This window comes from Canis lupus, chromosome 29, assembly GCF_048164855.1.
Source record: "Canis lupus baileyi chromosome 29, mCanLup2.hap1, whole genome shotgun sequence".
Taxonomy (NCBI): Eukaryota; Metazoa; Chordata; class Mammalia; order Carnivora; family Canidae; genus Canis; species Canis lupus.
The window spans coordinates 37807434-37828363 of NC_132866.1; the positions used below are offsets into that span (position 1 = coordinate 37807434).

The 20930-nt window shown below is 41.0% G+C and overlaps 1 protein-coding gene and 1 long non-coding RNA gene across 5 annotated transcripts in view; one reads left to right on the top strand and one right to left on the bottom strand.

Moving 5' to 3' along the window:
- Positions 1-16536, top strand: part of LOC140621213 (uncharacterized) — a 43791-nt gene extending 27255 nt beyond the window's left edge. Inside the window, exons 3-4 of the long non-coding RNA XR_012020958.1 lie at positions 4330-4406; positions 16022-16536. This is a non-coding gene — a long non-coding RNA (uncharacterized lncRNA). The remainder of the gene's footprint in view (positions 1-4329; positions 4407-16021) is intronic.
- Positions 7090-20930, bottom strand: part of LOC140621202 (uncharacterized) — a 57118-nt gene continuing 43277 nt past the window's right edge. The window contains exons 1-4 of one of the 4 annotated variants that reach the window (XM_072806245.1): positions 20831-20902; positions 19940-19964; positions 19145-19226; positions 7090-9328 (exon numbers count right to left, since the gene is read on the bottom strand). In XM_072806245.1, the coding sequence (XP_072662346.1) occupies positions 7845-9065 (1221 nt within the window). In that variant the 5' untranslated portion in view covers positions 9066-9328; positions 19145-19226; positions 19940-19964; positions 20831-20902 and the 3' untranslated portion in view covers positions 7090-7844. Of the gene's footprint in view, positions 9329-19144; positions 19227-19939; positions 20046-20369; positions 20653-20830; positions 20919-20930 lie in introns of those variants that run through there. The other 3 variants (XM_072806243.1, XM_072806244.1, XM_072806255.1) reach the window with 3 other exon arrangements.

A 20930-nucleotide genomic window follows, 5' to 3' on the forward strand; every position in this document is an offset into this window, starting at 1 on the left:
GGATCAGCTCTAAATTGGTAGCTGCCATAAGGCAGCTTAGCAATTAAATATCTCCATAATGTTGGGTCAGAAGATGGGAACAGCAAGGCGGAACTGGTGCATCATTAGCAAAAGAGGCAGGAGTAACTTGAAGAAAGGAGTCATTATGGCACTTTACAGCTGTGACATGACCTTGGGAGAAATATTTTTTGTTAACTTTGCAGCTGGCTTGATGTCTGTCATCAGATAATAGATATCTTAGGCAACAGCTGATTTCTTACTTTCCATCTTGGACTAATTCTACTCATTTGGTATAAATAAAATCACACAATATACCTATTTCATGTCTGGCTTCTTCCATTTGATAATGTGTTTGTGAGATTCATCCCTGTAGTTGCACGTAATTGTGGTCTGCTCATTGTTAGTGTGGGTGATATTCCTCTGTGTCAGCTCACACATGTTACCCGTTCTGTTACAAGCACTGGAGAATTTGTAGTTCTTGGCTCTGATGAAGACAGTGCATGCCTTTAGATGACATTAGGGCCCATTTCTGTTGAACATAGACCAAAAGTAAAATTGCTGGGTCATTTGGTACGCACACAGTCTGCCATCGTTTTCCAAACCTGTTGCTTCAATTTAGACTCTCACCAGTAGTGTAGGAGAGTTGCAGTTTGCTCCACATCCTCATTAATGCAGATATTACTTGCCTTTTCATTTTAGTCATTAGGATGGATGTGGAGTTCTGCCTTGTGAGGCTTTTGTTTTGTTTTATTAAAGTCAGCTCTATGCCCAATGTGGACTTGATCTCACAACACGGGGATCAGGAGTTGCAAGCCAGCCAGCCAGGTGCCCCTGCCTTGTGATTTTAAGTGCATTTCCTTGATGGTTATTAAAACAGAGTATTTTACTACGTGTTTATTGGCTATTTGGTTAGGCTTTTTTATGAAGTGCTTAAGTCTTTTGTTCATTTTTCTGTTGTGTTGTCAGCCTTTGTCTTATTTATAGGTTATATATATATTTCGGTGAGGGGGTGGGCAGAGAGAGGGAGAGAGAGAATCATAAGCAGGTTCCATGCCCAGCTCAGAGCCCATTGCAGGGCTCCATCTCATGAACTTGACAGCATGACCTCAGCTGAAATCAAGGGTCAGACACTTAACTGAGCTCCCCAAGGTGTTCCACTTTTATTTATATATTCTTGATATAAGGTCTTTGTCAGATATAAGTATTGCAGATTTCATCTACTGTGGCTTGCCTTTTTACTTTTTTTTTTTCTGTGAGATTTTATTTTAAGTAATTTCTATACCCTATATGGGGCTGGGACTCAAAACCCCAAGATCAAAGTTATATGTCTACTAACTGAGCCAGCCAGGTGCCCTGCCTTTTTAATTTCTTAATAGTATTTGTTTGCACAGAAAAATCTTAATGTGTTCCAATTTTATTTACATGAGAGAGAGAGAGAGAGCACAAGGAGGGGGAGCGACAGGTAGAGGGAGAAGAAGAAGCAGTCTCCCTACGGAGCAGGGAGCCTGATATGGGACTTGATCCCAGGACCCCAGGATCATGACCTGAGCTTAAGGCAGGCACTTAGCCAACTGAGTTACCCAGGTGCCCCTAATGTGTTCCAATTTACCAGGCTTTTTTTCCTTTGTGGTTAGAGTTTATTTACTGATGTGTCCTCAACTTCTAAGCATAATATAGAGTGGATGATTTAATGAAATAATGAAATTAAATATTAAAAATGGGGTGTTCAGGGAAGAATATGCTTAAGGAGGTGTCACTTGAACAAAGGCCAGAATAAAATGGGGGTGCAAAAAGACTAAAAGAAGATGAAGATAAATGAAACCTTATTGAGTAAAAGGAGGAGTATCTCATCAGATTCCCCCAAAAGAGGGTTGAGTGGTGGACATTTAAGAAGAAGCATCAAAGGACTTTTACAAATCAAGATACTGATTCTTGCAAAGTCCTGAGACTCACGCAGTCTCAGAACTCTGGAAAGAAAACTCCTATAAATGAGTGTCAGTGTTCACAGGAAAATAGGGAACAGTTGGTGGCTGTTCAGAGGAAAACTGAACAAAAATTATATGGGGAAAGTGTTTCCCTAAGTTCAAAGAAACCCACGGTTAACATCTATTTGATAGCATAGTACTCAACCCCAGTTTTCAACAGTAAAGCAATTTGCCAAATGCTGCCAATTAAGAGATCCTGTGAAAACAAAGCAGTTTTAATATTCCAAAATGATGTGCATTAGTGCTTCTTCATATAACAGACAAACCCATAAAACAAAAGGAGAATGTGTGTTGCTAGAGGCTTCAGGGAGGGGAAATAGTTGCATTTCAACAGGTATAAAGCTTCAGTTATGCAAGATGAATAAGTTTTAGAGATCTACTGACATTGTGCCTATAGTTAACAATACTATATTGTGCACTTACAAATTTGTTAAGAGGGCAGATCTCATGTGAAATGTTATCACCCCACAATACAAAAAATGATGTGCACTGGTGAACGTATATGCATGTGTATATTTCAACTAGTTTTACTGATTTAGATTTATATGCCATGTAAATTTTATATATGAAAAAAAAATTTATATATGATAAAACCTACCCATTTTATATAAATAGTTCAATGCACTCATGTCATTGCCACCACAGCTGAGTGAACCTTTTCCATTCATTATGCTGCTTTGCAGTTAATTCTCTCCCATGTCCTAACCACTGGCGAACTACTTTCTTGCATAAATTTGTCTTTTCTAGAATTTCCTATACATTGTATAGCTTTTTATGTCTGATTTCTTTCATATAGCATAATGCTCTGGAGATTCATTCTGTTGTATCCGGAGGCTTTTTTTTTTTTTTTTTAATTTTTTATTTATTTATGATAGTCACGCACACACAGAAAGAGAGAGAGAGAGAGAGAGGCAGAGACACAGGCAGAGGGAGAAGCAGGCTCCATGCACCAGGAGCCCGACGTGGGATTCGATCCCGGGTCTCCAGGATCGCGCCCTGGGCCAAAGGCAGGCGCTAAACCACTGCGCCACCCAGGGATCCCCGGAGGCTTTTTTTAAATTTGTTTGTTTTTTTTTTTTTTTGGGCAGCCAGGTGGCGCAGTGGTTTAGCGCCGCCTGCAGCCCAGGGCGTGATCCCGGAGACCCTGAAGCGAGTCCCACGTCAGGCTCTCTGCATGGAGCCGGCTTCTCCCTCTGCCTGTGTCTCTGCCCCTCTCTCATTTGTGCCATCTAGGCCTGTACTTTTTTGTATGTGGAAAGGTTTGTCAGCTACAAATTCAACGTATTAGGGATATTCATGCTTTCTTTTGCTTAGAAATTTTTATTTATTTATGTATTTGTTTTTATTTATTTAAAAGATTTTAAAAATATATTTAAAAGATTTTATTTACTTATTCATGAGAGACACACACACACAGAGAGGCAGAGACACAGGCAGAGAGAGAAGCAGGCTCCATGCAGGGAGCCCGACGTGGGCCTCGATCTCGGGTCTCCAGGATCACGCCCTGGGCCTGGGCCGAAGGCGGCACCAAACAGCTGTGCCACATGGGCTGCCCTATGTATTTGTTTTAAAGATTTTCTTTGAGGGAGAGAAAGAGAGAGAGAGAGAGACATAAGCAGCGGGTGGTGGTAGGGGGCGGGGCAGCAAGGAGATGGAGAAGACTCCCCACTGAGGACCCACAGGGACCCTGATCCCCCCGGATCCCAATGACCTGAGCTGAAGGCAGATGCTTAACAACTGAGCCACTTAGGTGCCTCTTCTTTTTCTTTTTTGAGGGAACTTTGGTAGTTTGTGCCTTTCAAGGACTTTTTACATTTCACTTAAGTTGCTGAATTTGACAAAAAGCTAAATTCACACTGCTTTAGCTAGGTCCAACAATTTCAATATATTCATTCAGTTCAAAATATTTTCACAAGAGATCAGACATGTTCAGGGTGGTATGAGTGTAGACTAGCTCAAAGTATTTTCAAATTTTCCTTTTTACCTCTTTAATTCAGGGCTCATTTGGGAAAGGTGGTTTAATTTCCAAATATTTAGGGATTCTTCAGATATCTTTCTGTTAGTTGATTTCTAATTTAATTGTGTTATGTGTTATGGTCACAGAACAAACTTTACATAGTTTCCATTCTTTTAAGTAACTTGAAACTTGTTTTATAGCCCATAATATGTACACGTGAAAAGAATACATATACTGTTGTTGGGTGGTGGTATATAAATGTCATTTAATTTAATTGATAGTCATATATTCTTAACTGATTTTCTCTTTGTGATATCACTTAAGCATTGAAATACCTATACTTGAAAATTTGCCTATATTTATTTCAATTCTATTTTATTTTTTTAGGTAGGCTCCGTGCCCAACATAGAGCTTGAACTCACAACCTCAAGATCAAGAGTTGCATGCTCACCAATTGAGCCCAGGTACCCCTTAATTTTCAGTTTTTATTTCATACATTTTGAAGCTTTAAGAGTATTGGAACTAGAAGACAACTGCTTTATTTTTGGATTCTCAAATGCTAGAAATACAGAGATCTCTCCCTTGGGGCTATTTGATTTCTGCAGAGAAGAAACGTCCCATCTCTTGCTGAGGGTAAATCTCTGGTTGGCAAGTGCACAGGAGTTGGGAAGGAAGGCATGTATGGGATTAGGTGAATGTTCCATATACAACTGACCATTAATTTCACTGCTTTCCTTTCATGTCTCACTCCTGTCTCCTACAGTATTAAGCATTTCTTAGCCTGGAGCTAAATTGGCTCTTCTAGTCCTTATCTTTATATGCAAGCACTATAAATGGTGCTTGCTTCTGCTCTGATACTAGCTATCCTTCTTCCATCTTTCGAATTTTTGATGAGATTTTTTGTGTGTTGTGGTCTTTCTCCTGACTCTCTTTATTGCTGTGGTTTTATAAATGCCATTTTTTAAAGCATTTTAATGCTGTTGAGAGAGATGTTTAACAAAAAGCACATTTTCTAGTCATTTTACTTAGCTGACCAAACACTGACATTTTTGTAGCCCTTGCTGATCAGTTGCCACATGCTCCTATGTATTAGCTTTTCCCAGATCTACCTCTTGAATCTACTTGTTCTCACCTGCTCTCAGGTACCAATCCAGTGCCATTTTACTCTCACAACTACTTAGAGCATGTTGCTTTGAACTTTGCTTTATCTAGAGTTCGGCCTTGCACCCTATGACCAATTATGATCCTTTCTTATCAATGGATGTACAATGAGGAAGGCATGGGAACTTCCATATTTCCTTCTATCCCCTAATTCTGGCTGTCGGGGTAGAGGGCGGGAAGAAACAAAGATTAGAGGTGCCTAGCTGGCTCAGTTGATAGAACATGCAACTCTTGATTCCAGGGTTGTGAGTTTAAGCCCCACATTGGGTGTACAGATTACTACAAATAAAATCTTAAAAGGATTAAAAAGCTTATAATTTAGAACTATGATTACAAGTACGGATCACGTATCCATTAGTAAACAATTCATATACAAAGGAAATAGCACCCACTGAATAGGTATGAATTTTAAGAATTGTAAAGTGTCTCAAGTAATAATCTGTAAACTGTATCTTTTGTTAAATTAGTGATAGAATTATCAGTTGAATACAATTGATGATTACTGAGAATATCCAAAGCTTTTTGTTCAACTAAGTACTTATCAAGTATTAAGGGCAACCCTTGACCTCTGAAAAAATTTTTTTCAACAGCCTCAAAGCTCTTTCTTTCAGTGAAATAGTCCTAAGGACACTGACCATATTTTAATTGTATTAAGCAAGGTGATGTTTAAAAGAAAACAGTAAAAGCTAAACATAGTTAAAAACATAGATACCGTAAGGGGCACCTGTGTGGCCCAGTGGTTGAGTGTCTGCCTTTGGTTCAGGTTGTATGTCAGGGTCCTGGGATGGAGTCTCACAAGAGGCTCCCTGTGGGGAGCCTGCTTCACCCTCTGCCTATGTCTCTGCCTCGGTGTGTCTCTCATAATAAATAAAATCTTTAAAAAATTGATACTGTAAGTTATGTATAAAAGGAAATTTGGAAAAACGGTATTTTAAAATCATCTGAGATCAGAACTTCAGACTTTCCCCCAGCCTCATTACATGCGGGTTCTTGTGATCTTGGCTCCAAATCCGTTAGATTCTATATGTCAGGCAATTAGAAGACATAGGTGCCAAACAAGTGGAATCCAGAATAGATACTCAGGTATGATCCACGAGGGCAGGAGGAACTGAGAGGCGTTCATTACTCTAGAAATGGTGAAACAGAATCACATTTGTGATGCTGCCTTAGGGTATCAAAACAACTGAAGGATATTATGGAATGCTAAAGGGTAGATGCTCAATCACCACCCTAACCATATATGGAATGTTTGCCTAAGGCAAATGTCTTAATCTCTCTCCTTCATTCCTTGAGATTAGCTGTTTCTCTAATGTATACTTTCCCTGTTATCTATGTCCAGGTAACTGCTTCAGGTTACCTTGGTCAGGATATATGTTATCACCCCACATCCCAAGCTAATAAAGGCATCCATATTTTCCCTATCACTTTTCATATACAGAAACTAGTTATTGGTGAAAAACTGGAATACTGAACACTAGGTAGTCTCCTAAGAAATGCTTGAGGAATCATTAACCATTAGTTAGAAAATGAGGGTTGCTATCAGGAGCTCCTCATTGTACATTCCAACTTAGTTACATATGCAATCACTTTTCTACTTGCTTGAGCTTCTTTTATTAACTTCTAGGGGATGAATGTCTAACTTGGTGAAGTGTCCTAAGCGTCACACTCCAAGTGAATTGCATGTGACAGTTCATATTTTAAGCCTGATCATCCCAAACATGATCTCCAAATATGGTTCAAACTGTTTTTATATAGCTATTATATAAATTATATTCAGCCAAGTATAAAAATAATTTTATAAATATATTCTATGTCTACAGTGAAGCCTATAAAGGCTGGGGATGCTGTGAAAACAAATGGTTTTGGGGGTACATCAAATATTAAAACAAGAGATAAGCCCAAAGAGAAAAATATTAGAAACTTTCTCTCTTGACTTGTTTTGTATCATATAGAACACAAATGCTGAAGAAAATTAAAGAAATGAGATAGTGAGGAATTATATACATTTAAATATATTTTAACTTCATTTGCTACATTTCAACATGGTTATGTATCCTATTTGGCTTTAGTTTGGCAGGGGGTCATCTGAAGTGGTGAGATCTGGAAGAATTCCAATAGGCCAGCTACATCCAGGGAAAAAAGAACTACTGATGTTCCTGAACAGCTGCCTTGGGGAGGGAGAGGGTTCAACATCCTATAATATATGGGGTTTACCACATAGGTAGCTCTTTACCTTCTTGTGTGCCACACACTGTTGTATATTTTGCAATACACAACAGATTTCATATCCATAATATCTCTAACCACTCCCTTGACCTAGAGAGGGCTAATCGGGGCTGGAAGGAAATATGAAAAACACAAGGTACAAAATTGAAAGAGAAACCAGAGAGTTTCAATTTCTCAGAGAATACGAACAAAGGGAAACATGTTCCACTTACATAAATATAAAGTTTTTGTACTTAAAAAGGCTGGGTAGGGCATCTAGTTCTAGTAACATTGGCTGAACTGCAAAGTACAGACATTTCACTGTACCCATATGAGGAACCAGAACAATCAACTTGTTGTATAGTCTAACAAAGAGCTTAAATACTTTAAATGAATGAATGATTTTCAGTGAGGGAACATAAGTGAGTAACTCTTATTATCTCTCTCCTGAGAATATAAAGGGAAGCACAATGTTAAAAATATTTAAGTCAAAATAATATTTAAGTCCTTATCGTATAAGCATATGACTGAAGACCTTATTTAATGGGATCTTTCCTATGAACCCGCTGGTGGATGTGGAGGTTGGAGCTCTGGCTGAAACCCTTCCCACACTTGCTGCATTCATAAGGCTTCTCTCCAGTATGCACTCTCTGGTGGATGAGGAGTTTTGAGCTCTGGCTAAATCCCTTTCCACACTTGCCACAGTGATAGGGCTTCTCTCCAGTGTGGACTCTGAGATGGATGCGGAGATCAGAGCTCTGGCTGAAGCCCTTCCCACACTCATAGCACTGGAAAGGCTTTTCACCTGTGTGTATGCAGCGGTGAATGTGAAGGTTCGAACTCTGACTGAAGCCCTTCCCACATTCCCCACACTTGTAGGGCCTCTCCCCAGTGTGAACTCGCTGGTGGATGTGCAGGTTGGAGCGCTGACTGAAACTCATACCACACTCCCCACACTCATAGGGCTTCTCACCGGTGTGCACTCGCTGGTGGATATGCAGTTTGGAGCTCTGACTAAAGCCCTTTCCACACTTGTCACATTTATAAGGCTTCTCGCCTGTATGGACTGCGTGATGAATGAGCAGACTTGAACTCCTTGTGAAGCCTTTCCCACACTTGTCACACTTATAGGGTTTCTCATCTGTGTGGGCTGCTCTATGGATCAGAAGACTGGAGCTCCTTGTAAAGCCCTTCCCACACTGCTCACATTTATAGGGCTTTTCTTCTGTGTGGTGTCTTTGATGAAGTAGTAGTTCTGAGTGCTCACTGAAGTCCTTACCACAGTGACTACATCTGTGTAATTTCTCTGCAGTGTGGATTTTCTCACACGGATGACCATCTGAGCTGTTGTTACTTCTCTTCCCCAGGTTGTAATGGTTATAAGCTTTCTCTGTATGAGCTCCTCGATGACTACGACCAACCACTTGTGATTTCCAACCACAAATGTCTTTATAGTTACAGTCAAAGAGATCCAAAGGGTCTTTCACTTGGCCATTCTGGCAATTTGTCTCACCACTGACCAATGGTGAGACCAGGTCTATTACGTCAGACATAAGTTTAATTTGAAGGTTCTCTGAACAGTGGTCCATGGAAGGACTTTCTCCCCGCAAGACTTTTTTCTCAGTGCTTTCTTCAGTTACAAACAGACTTTTGCTTTTCTGAGGATCCTGAGACTCATTTTCACAGAATGTCACTGAGGAGGCCTGTGTGGCCATTTGGCTTGGGACTTTCAAAGGCAAATATTCTTCACTTGCCATGTTTTTGTAATCATCACTTTGAAGAGTTACCACAGTGCTCTTATTTCTGGAAATATAGAAGATGCTTCTCCTTACTTCTGATAAGGGGGGAAATCTAATTCAGGATTCCTGTACATTTCTCCTGGAAGAATTCATAATATAATTCCGACTCTGTTATTGTACTGGTCATATCTTCTAAAATTAGCTGGCAGAAAAGCCCCTATGTAATAGATCCCTAAGTCCTTTGTCTTGAAGATTCTCCATAGAATTTTCATTCAAGTCTCCTAGGGAACAAAGAGAATTCAGTGATAAGAACATACAAAGAGTAGATTTCAAGATTTTAGAACTGGATTGCCTAATGCCTAAAGATTTAATATCTAGGAAAAAGTTGAGTCTTGTCCTTATAGTCATGTCCTTTGGGTTCATATTAGAGAAAGCTCAGCTGTATGAGACAGAAATCTTGTCTTGGCTTTTAAGCATAGCCAATAAAAGTGTTTTTCCCCTATCCTGCAGAGGCTATGAATCCCATGTTCTTGTCACAAATATTTCATTTCACTTTACTCAATTAAATTTGCATTTAATTGGTAACCCACTTTAATAGGTGCTGAGGATACAAAAAGAAAACAGAAATTCTTTTGCTTAGCAAGCTAGAGCCTATTGGGGAAAAAAACCACAAAAAAATCAACAGTGATAACACTAAATGCAACAATAGATTCATGTACAACCAGTCACAGGAGCACAAAGTAGGGGCATTCAACCCCAACCTGTGGGAAGATTTCTGGGAGTAAATGTAAGGGAGAAAAAAAAGTGAAAATGTAGAGAAAATATTTGCTCAGAAAAACTATACGCAACTTCTTGTGGAGGATATAACAGGTGACGGTGGTAAAGAATATGCCCTGGAGAGGAAGGCAGGAATCAGAACAAAGGGCTCAGCATGTAGAACTAAGGAGTTAGGGCTACAACCCTCAGGCATTTAAAATTTAAGGACTTCAGTGGGGAGTAGAATGTCTGACTTTGTGCTTATAAACATCATCAGAAATAAGCAAGACTTCAGGCAGAGAAACAACTGCTGCAGCAAATCAGAAGCAAAATGATGAGGATGGTTATGAAGAGAAAGGGAGAGATTCATTCTATATCATGTGATGACTGACTGAACTTGGAAGGAGGCATCCAGCATGATCCTCAAGTTCCTTGCTTGAGTGATCAGGTATGAGGGTATAAATGGTAAGACAGGCTGGAGTTGTGAAGTAGGAACCAATAAAACAAACTTTGACTTATTTCATTTGTGGTGCTAGTGGAAAATTCTTGAACCGTTCAGTAATATGAGTCTGGAACTCTGAGAGAGAACTGTGCTAGGAATGCAGATTTTAGATTTACTAGTCTGTATGTCAGTCAAAACAATTAGAGTGAATATCTTAATATTATACTGAGATGACAAAAAAGAAGTCCACAATAATCTTGGAAAAATAGAAAGGTCGCAATCAGCATAAAATGTTGAGGAACTAGATGATAAAAAGCAGATGGATGAGAAATGATGGAGAAACTAGGAAAAAAACCCAAATGCATTGCTCAAATCATGTACAGAAAGCTTCTAAAAGACTAGGAGATCTTCTCAACAAATCCTAGAAATTCAAATTCCAAACTCAGAACCAACAATTATAAAAAGAGGTTGATCCTGGGAACAGGTTTATTAATTCACATTAGGCCTTTCTTTCTCTTTCCCTCCCTTCCTTTCCTTTCTTTCTTTCCTACTCATTCATTCATTCCAGTAATCTCTACACTCAATGTGGGGCTTTAACTCATGACCCCAAGATCAAGAGTTGCATGCTCTTCCAACTGAGCTAGCCAGGCACTCCTCAAGTTAGGCATTTCCAATGGCTGGACTTTTACTGGGCGATTATCAGTGATATAATTTCATATTACACTTTTGTGTTTGAGATTTTTATATCTTACTTGCATTAAAAAAATGGATAACCATGTTCAATTTTTATCAATTAAAAATGAAAACCTAGCACCAAGCTTAAAACTGGAAGCACATTCCCTATTCATTTTTTGCCCCTCTGCAAACCACTTTCTACACTGAGTCCCACCGACACTATGTAAATTGGATCATACCACCCTGTTGTACACTGGCTTCCCACTGAACTTAGCACGTATCCACACTTTTTACCAGTGCCTTCAAAGCCACAAATGAGCCAGGCCCGGCCCACCACATCTTCCCTCTCTATTCTTCCCAGATGCTCCTTGTATTATTGCCACGCTGCTTCCAGGTATCAGATCTTCCCTTGTACTATTCTCTCTGCTTGGAATATTCTTATCCTAATCAGTCACCTGTTACATATTTATTAAGCCTTTAGATCTTTCTTAGTTGAAAGATGTCAGAGGCTTTCCCTGAAACTTTCAGCAATACATATATTATCACTCTTGACCCATCCCATGCCTTTATTCTCTCAGGGCACACTATTCTATCCTTCCCAGGATGTAGCAATTTATTAAATATGTTGTGTTTATTTAATACCTCTTTGACAAGACTGTTAAGAAATATATATTTTTTAAAATATTTTATTTATTCATGAGAGACAGAGAGAGACAGAGAGAGAGGCAGAGACACAGGCAGAGGGTGAAGCAGGCTCCATGCAGGGAGCCCGACATGGAACTCGATCCCGGGTATCCAGGATCACGCCCCGGGCTGAAGGTGGTGCTAAACCGCTGAGCCACTTGGGCTGCCCAAAATATTTCTTCTTTGCTAAACTCCATAGTAGTCAATTTTATTTTTTTATTTTTTTTTTTAAAAGTTTTTATTTATTTATTCATTGAGACACACGGGGGGGGGGGGGGGGCAGAGACAGGCAGAGGGAGGAGCAGGCTCCATGCAGGGAGCCCGACGTGGGATTCGATCCAGGGTCTCCAGGATCACGCCCTGGGCTGCAGGCGGCGCTAAACCACTGCGCCACCGGGGCTGCCCCATAGTAGTCAACTTTAAAATCTTGACCATGTATACCCAGCACAAGAAATATTAAATACATTGCTTTCCCTCCGGGAAATTGACTGGAAACAAGGAAAATAAATCAGACTTGCAGACCTAATGGTAAATATAAAAGCACACACAAAAAATATCCAATCCAGTCTGATGAGACTGTGAGATATAAATTGAAAGTTCTGAGAAGGGAGTCAAGTGCAAGGAGTGGTCAAAGGTTTCACACTGGACTTTGAATAAAATCTTAAAGGACAAAATTAATCAGGAACTCATCATGATACTCATCAAAGGTTCCAGAGAATGCCAGGAAGGGAGTTTTGAGGCTCTAAACCAGCAATTAAAGGTAATTCCAGGTTTTCCTGCAAAAAGTGACATGATAAATATGTTAGGGGAGACAGGTCTACTTGTCACATCTAATTTGAGCCTGAAGAATGATGTCAACAATTTGGCTTATTGTTACCATTGTTAGCATTCAGTGGACTCATTTTATTTTATTTTTTTAATTTTTTATTTATTTATGATAGTCACAGAGACTATCACCGCTGCGCCACCCAGGGATCCCTAGTGGACTCATTTTAGAGCTATCTGTGGGACCTGAGTGTTATTTATAAGAACTGAAAGTCAATGGGATACCTGGGTGACTCAGCAATTGAGCATCTGCCTTTGGCTCAGGGTGTGATCCCGGGGTCCTGGGATTGAGTCCTGCAGCAGGCTCCCTGCAGGGAACCTGCTTCTCCCTCAGCCTATGTCTCTGCCTCTCTCTTTGTGTCTCTCATGAATAAATAAATAAAATCTTAAAAAAAAAAAAAAAAAAGAACTGAAAGTCAAAAAAGAATTGGTGAGAGAGTTACAGATGCTGGGGATGGTGAGGGATAAACTTAATAATGGCTTATTTCTAATCTAGGCAGTGGGAAGAATGTGGATACTGACAAAAGTGGGAATACAAGAACTTAAATAATTTAGGAAATCCTCAATATACTGAATGTGAAGTGACACTAGATATTCAAGTGTACATAGCCCACAGCCAAGAAAATCGTAAGAGCAGAGTCTCATATGAGGATAGGAAATAAAGACACTACAGTTATTACAGTAGAAAGGATAGTTGAGGCCATTTATGTGTGCTAGCTCTTTGAGGGAGGCAGACGAGTGTACAGATACAGTGTGCATCCTCAACAGGGGCACCTTGACACCAAGGGATGAAAACAAAACAAAACAAAACAACACACACGAAAAAAGGTTGAGAAACACTGATAGATGGTGATCTGAAGGCAAAGAGCCTTTTAAGATTTCTAAAGTTAAAGGAAAGACAGAGAAGCCAGTGAACATACAGAGAAAAGAAATAGGAGGAAGGCCAGAGGAAATAGGAAAACTATGACTTCATATATGTCAGGAAATTTGAAGATTAAGATGAACACTATCGAAGGCATCAGAAGAATTGGTAACAGTAAATTTGAAAGAAAAATTTAAAAAGGAAAAGCTCTGAAAGGAACAAAAGCTTAATTTGCGACCTCCAGGTGAGCAATTCTGGTACACAAAAAGAGCACAGGCATTTGGTTTACAGAAAGAAAATGGAAACACAGGGCTCTTACTACTTATAGGGACCAATTTACTCTGTGGTGTTCTCCTTACTCCCCAGGTTTAGTTGAAAATAATAGTTTGAGAGCTACAGTTATAAGGGAAGATAATCGGGGATCCCTGGGTGGCTCAGTGGTTTGGCACCTGCCTTTGGCCAATGCATGATCCTGGGGTCCCAGGATGGAGTCCTACATTGGGGGACTCCTTGCATGGAGACTGCTTCTCTCTCTGTGTCTCTGCCTCTCTTTCTCTCTGTGTCTCTCATGAATAAATAAATAAAACCTTAAAAAAAAAAAAAAAGGGAGGAGAATCATGTGGACAGAGGCAGGAAAAAGCCCCAAAAGCCACCATGACAGGCTACTTTGTTTCAGTGGTTTTTGTACAATGTCTGTTTTTACTACAAAATGGCAATTTCACAGGTTTTAACCTAGTAGGTATATATGTATCTTACATGTAATTAAAAATTCTTTATCATTAATCACTTATAAATCATTAATGTGGCAGCCCCACTCTTCCTCAGACAAGCCCCCAGAGACTGTTATCCTGAAAACTTCAAGACTCAAAAAAAAAAAAAAAAAAAAAAAAAAAAGACTCAAGAGAACATTTTGCTGAATGCTCTAACCTCACATTTCTTAATGTCCTTAGAGTAGTGCTAATGATCTCCGTCTCATTTCTTCACACTCAAAAACCATAACCAGGGCTATTTCACTATGTGGACCACTCTGCTTTTGAAATATTAATCTCTTAGTATCTTAATCCTTAAAAACATTTTTAAAAGATTTTATTTATTCATGAGAGAGAGAGAGACACACACACACACACACACACAGGCAGAGGGAGAAGCAGGCTCCATTGCAGGCAGCCCCATGTGGGACTCGATCCCAGGACTCCAGGATCACGCCCTAAGCCAAAGGAAGACCTTAACCGCTGAGCCACCCAGGCGTCCCTCCTTAAAAACATCTTCATGATGTTTTTGCTCATCTTCCTCTATCACATGTGCTTTATCAATATCACCACACTCAACTCTTCCTCTTTTTTTCCTCCCAGCCAAAATATACTTCTGATCTCAAGTCTTTCCCAAGTCCCATTAATCATGTTCTTTCTTGTTCTAAACTAAGCAGTTGAACATTCATGGAAAAAAAAATAGCACACATACACAAACTATAAAATACTCTCCTTAGGTATTCCAAAGTATTTACCTCCAGCCCTGTTTCCCCTCACCTCTAAGCTCCAAATCTATCATCTGCACTTGGATGTCTAGGAGGCACTTAATATTTAATAGACCCCAACGGAACTCTTGCTCCCAACGATCTCCATCAATATCTGCTTTTCCCTAGGGATCCCCTTTTTAGTAAATGGTCATACAATCCACTCAATTGCTGAAGCCGAAGTCCAGAAGTCATTTTGATTCTCTCTTTTCTTCCTCACATTTTATCCATCACCAAGTCCTACCTATAAAATGTATCAGAATCTATCCACGTCTCCCCACTTTGCCCAGTTATGGTTACAAGCCCCAGCTATCATGAAGTCCTAACTGTACCAACCTCCCAATTTGTCTATCTGCTTCCACACTTGCTCCCCAACACAATGAATTTTCTATATAGTAGCCAGGGTGATCTTTTAAAACATACAGCACTCAGGTATGAAACCCTCCAAAGGCTTTGCAATGGACATCAAGTAAGATCCAGACTCTTCATCTTGGTCTGCAAGGCTTTACAGACTGGAATCCTGTCACTTCTCCAAAGTCAGCCCGAATCACTTCTCCCTAGGTGTCACACTCAGCCCTAGTGACCTTGTAGGTCCTTGACAACACCAAACTTATCCCAACTTAGGGCCTTTGCATTGGCTGTCCCCTCTGCTCAGAATGTTTTTTTCCTACATCTTCACATGCCTGGTTCCTTATTATTCAGGGTGAGCCAAACTGCCACTCCTCAGAGAAGCATTTCCTTGATTGCTTAATCCACAGCGGCACCCAGATACTGTCACTTCTTGTTTTAATTTCTTTGTACTACTCATGTCTTATCCCATTTTCTTATTTACTCATTTGCTTTCTTATTTAATAAACTCTCCCCACTAAGATATTTATTCCTTAAGAACAGAGAGACAGTTGATCCTTGCATTCCCAAGGTCTCAAGGAATGCCTGGCATCTAATAGGAGTCCAGAAGTTAATTTAGTTAACTTCACAGTGACTCTGGTTCCTTCCAGGGTTCTGCTGATGGGGCAACACTTCTCAAACTACCCCTGGTGAAGGACTAGTTTATTTTAAAATGTTTCTAATATGACAGACTTTTGTCACAGGTATTTTTGAAAAATACAATAAAAAAAGAGTTACTAGAAAATAAAAACCTAGATGTATAAAATACTAACACCATTTTAAAAATACATTTTTAAACACTCTTAGTTTCTCTCCTTATGTCTTTGCAGACTGGTAACAAGCAGTCTGTGGGCTGGCAAGAGGCCACGGGCAACACCCTGAAAAGCAGAATGACAGAATACACACAAAATGACTGAGAACCAAGTGAAGCCAAAGACGCAGTTCAACTCTGGGCCAGGGAAATGCCTTATAACCTTCAGAACTCCGACCCCTCAGGCCTGAGGCTGAAGGGGCACTACCTACTCGCTCCTCAGGGAACTGAAGACAACTAGGCTGCTTACAGGAGTGACACAACTACCCTACTTATTACCCGTGGAGAAGGTGATAATGAGGGAAGGTGGCAGTTCCCTTTTCAAGGCCATGGGTCTCCACTGTGTCTGAGGTGAAAGAGATGAGGCTGGGCTCAAGAAGCCTGCAAATCCAGAGGTACCTGGGTGGCTTAGTCAGTTAAGTGTTTAACCCTACCTTGATTTCAGCTTGGGTCCTGGGATTGAGCCTCGTGTTGGGCTCCACACTCAGTGGGGAGTTTGCTTGAGGATCTCCCTTCCTTCCCCCTACACGCGCTCCTCCCAAATAAATAAATCTTAAAGAAAAAGAATTTTGCAAGTCCCTGCGCAAGAGTGGGACAGAGAAGGGGTAGAAGTGGAGCTTGCACCTCAGGGAGCCATACATATACCCATTAGGACAACAGGGCCGAAAGTACATCAAGCAGTAGTATTAGCCACTCATGACCAGATGTTCTTTTCAACCTCAGAGAACAAGGTTTCTTTCCGTCCAAGGCTAACCGCTCCCAATGAATGCATTCTAGATCCAATCCTTTTCTTCCTTCTGAAATTCAAGTCCATCAATTATCTTTTTTCCCTTTCATTTCTTATCCATCTTCTACTCAGTCATCTGGATGGTCTAAGACTCCTACCCTATCTCAATAATATTCAAACCACTTTAGATCTTGTCAACTCATCTCCCAAATCTCCCTCCAAATTGTTACCTCTTCTTTATTGTCACTGCCACTGTCCTCAGTAAGGCCCTCGTTTCTTACCTCGATCACAATAACTCCTTATCAAGTCTTTTTTTTTTTTTAATTTTTATTTATTTATGATAGTCACACAGAGAGAGAGAGAGAGAGGCAGAGACACAGGCAGAGGGAGAAGCAGGCTCCATGCACCGGGAGCCCGACGTGGGATTCGATCCCGGGTCTCCAGGATCGCGCCCTGGGCCAAAGGCAGGCGCCAAACTGCTGCGCCACCCAGGGATCCCTTATCAAGTCTTTAAAATACAAGTTTTGTCACCTTTCAATCCACGGACTGAAAGACAAAGTTACTAATTTTTTAAGATCTCATAAACAGAGTGGTGAGGGCAATTCCATGCCAAGAATGGAAAGGGCATAGATATATATTACACATACTTATTTATTTATATAATATGTAATAACATATATTATATTATATTATACATATATATTTATTTTTTTAAAGGATATATTGATGGACTACTAACTGCAGTAGATTGAAGATTCCAGAAGAAGAAATGGTAGGACAGTGGGCCAAATGAAAGGAATCAGTATGACAAAGGAAAAGGGAAAGAAAATAGTGGTTCTGCTAAAGACAAAGTTGGGAATGAAGGAATTTGAGTAATGAAGTTTCCCCCACTATCATCTGGAGCTAATAAATTACATCCAAGGTGGACTCAATATCTTGAAAGCTAACCAAAGGTCATGGGACTAGTAGTTTTCTGTTCCCACCCAACAAATGTCAAGCTCCTTAAAACTACTTATTTCATGTGGCTTTCTACTTCCTTCCCAGAGCCCCTCCTTGCTGAATCCAACAATTTACTTAGAGGCAGGAAATAGTAATGCAAGTCAGGAGGTGGACAAGAGCTATTGTCACACTGGATTACCCTCAGTCAACCAAATGTCATGTTGTAGTCTAGAATAGACCTTTACATGCTGCTTCTGCCTTGACTTATATTTCTCCCATCCATCTTACAACTCCTTTCGTTTTAGGACAATCAACGACTGCCTTTCTGAAGCATGAGGATAAGTTAAATGCCTCCTCCTCCAATTTCTCATAGTATTTTCACATAGCTCTATCAAAGCTATAAAATCTGTCTTCCATATTGGCTACAGGATTCTAAAGGATAATAGGGGCCATGTTCAGCTAATTTTTAAATCCCCAGCAATGAGCACAACTGACTAGGAATCTAAATGATATTTATAAATTCACATTCAATTTAAACGAATAATGAAAAGATACAACTAAAACTGAACTTTGAGATCATCAAAGAAAACACTCTTAATTTTACAAATGAGAAAGCCAAGGCTCATGACACTGAAGTGACTTACTCAAGGTCACAGAGGGAGGGGTTAAATTGGGACTCCTGACTTTCAGCAGACTCAAGGACAGTCTGGTACATAAGACAACACTCAGTAAGTATCCAAGGAAGGAAATCCTTTCTTTAAATTCAAGTTATTAACATATATCAGAATCTCAGAATTTCACTATATTAGCAATCCCTAACTTTGTGATAAATAATCTTCATCAGGGACCAGGTAGAGGAAAAGGAAAATACAGAGAGCACAGGGGCTTATTCACATTAATTTCCCTTCATGTCCTCAGTTCCTTTTCAAGCCACAGAGATGGCATGCTTTCAGGACCTTGAGGGAGCTTACTGCCTTCTAAACGGATTTTTATAAGAGCTCATGGTCTCTTCCTATGCACATAGGAACTGTATTTGCCAACCAAAAAGATGGTCTTGCGGTGATAGCTAATTATTTCTTCCTTAAAATCCAGCCTGATATTTGATTCAAGTAACTTCTGCTGCAACTGACCTATTTAGTTATGGAGAGGGAATAGCATGGAGTTAGAAGACATGCGGTTTCCTTCTGATTCTACTACTCTGCAACAAAGAACACAGTGCTTCCCATTAGCTCTCTCAGAATTAGAGCTCTCCTCTGCAAAACACCAGCACCAAGGCTGATCCTTCCCATTTTAAACATTCTGTGACCATAAGTGACCATCTTGAGGCATGGTTTTATAGAGATAAGTAAGAAATCAGATTCCTAAAAAGTGCTACTTGGTAATTTAACAATTTATTGTACCAATTAAACATGCAGATATGTTGGTAAAGGGACAAAGCAACCAGAGCACAAAACATGAATAACCCATCTTACCTACCTTAATGATGCTTATATCAGTATGTAGAGAAATATCTCACAATAAATCCAACAAATCTTTGGATGTACAAAGGCCAATGGGACTTAAGAAAAAAAGTGAAATTCTCCTGTTAGTAGGTTGAATGGAGATAGGGTCTAGGACTCTTAATTCTTAAAAAACACCACATATAGCTAATGAACAGCCTGGCTAAAAAGCTATTCTGGGAATGATTTGATAACTACTATGCCAGCATTTAACAAAATTTTAAATGTCTAATAAATGGTTATTGTTAATATGTAGAATCTGCTCATGGAGAGACGCACCAAAATTTAGACTTCTATTTGTTTTCCTGAGACCACTTAACACTGGCTGGAGCATGTGATAATTCTGAATAACTTTCAGTGTGTGTGAAATGTCTTGGCAGGAAAAGGGAGACTTTGAGAGAGGACCAAGCAAAGATGCTGTGTGAAGTCTTTCAAAGAATAGTTGTGTGCTCTGGGGAATGGGCCAAGTTCATGGAGGGAGGGTGGTTCAATGAAAAATGGTGTGGAATTTAAACCAAGCAGCCACCTGTGCAGACTCTGGAGGCATCGTTTGATAGCTACATGCTCTCAGTATATTAATGTTCTTACGCCCCTATCTATAAAATGTATGTCTCACATACATGACAATAAAAAGAACGTAAAGAACAAAGTCAGGACCTGACAACAGACAGGCACTCGATTAATGCTGACGTTCTTCCTGTGTTCAAGCAAAGGAAGGTTATGTTCATTCTCAGAGACACGGCATTTTCCGAGAGAAGAAACCGCAACTCACCTGGAACCTCAGGAGGGACAGAGTCCTGGAAAGGCAGTTAAGGAAAGAGAAATGCCATGAAAATCAAGTTCACCTTGCAGGATACACACCAGTCGGTCCAGCAAGACTGTAGGAAAAAAGTTACTCTGCTCTTGCTGATAACCCCTCTCGCTCGGCCCCTCACACACCCTCCCCGGAGATGCCTCCCGAGCCTCCCCGGCTGCACCTCCCTCCCGTGTCCACAGGGCTTTGGATCACGCAGGCCAAGCCTCTCCGCCAAACCCACGAGGGCGGATAACTTCCGCTACCCCCCGCACCACTGACTGACACGTGTCCATTTCTTCAGGGTTTCTCATTTCTGCCCTAAAGTTCGAGAAAGAGGAGGAGGAGCTTTTGGCTTAGATGCCGTGCCTCGGAATGGATTTTGACTCCCTGAGGCGCTTTCCCCGACCTGCCACATCTCTGGGACGTGAGGACAGTGCTACGGGGCCAGGAACCTCGGTCCCTCAAAGGGGCCCCTCTTGGTCGTCTAACGTCCACCGAAAACCTCGGAACAAGGCCAGTCGCCACACAGAAATGGCCGGTGCGGCCAACTACGAAGCCTCCAGGCCGGCCAAAGCCAGAGCTCAGGCGAGCGAAAGACGGGCCCCTCCGTGCCGCGCCGCAGCCGCTTCCGCGCCGGAGGCCGCTCAGACTCGGTGATCAAAGTCAGGGCCGGCGGCCGAGCGGCTGTCGCGACGCCAGAGCGCACGTGCGGCCCCGGGCGCGCCTCCTCCAGGTCGCGTGCCCTCCCACAGCGCCCAGCCAGGGTTCCGGGTCTCAGCGGCCCCGCGCCTCCCCGACGCACTCCCACATCCCAGCCACCAGACGCCTCTCCGCCGGGGCGCGGGCTGTCCAGTCCGGAGCGCTCACCTCCCACGTGGAATCCGACACCTGGAAGAGCGGGGCTCCAGACACTGACCCGCGCCCTCGCCTAATGGCTCTGAACTACAAGTCCCAGAAAGCCGCGGGT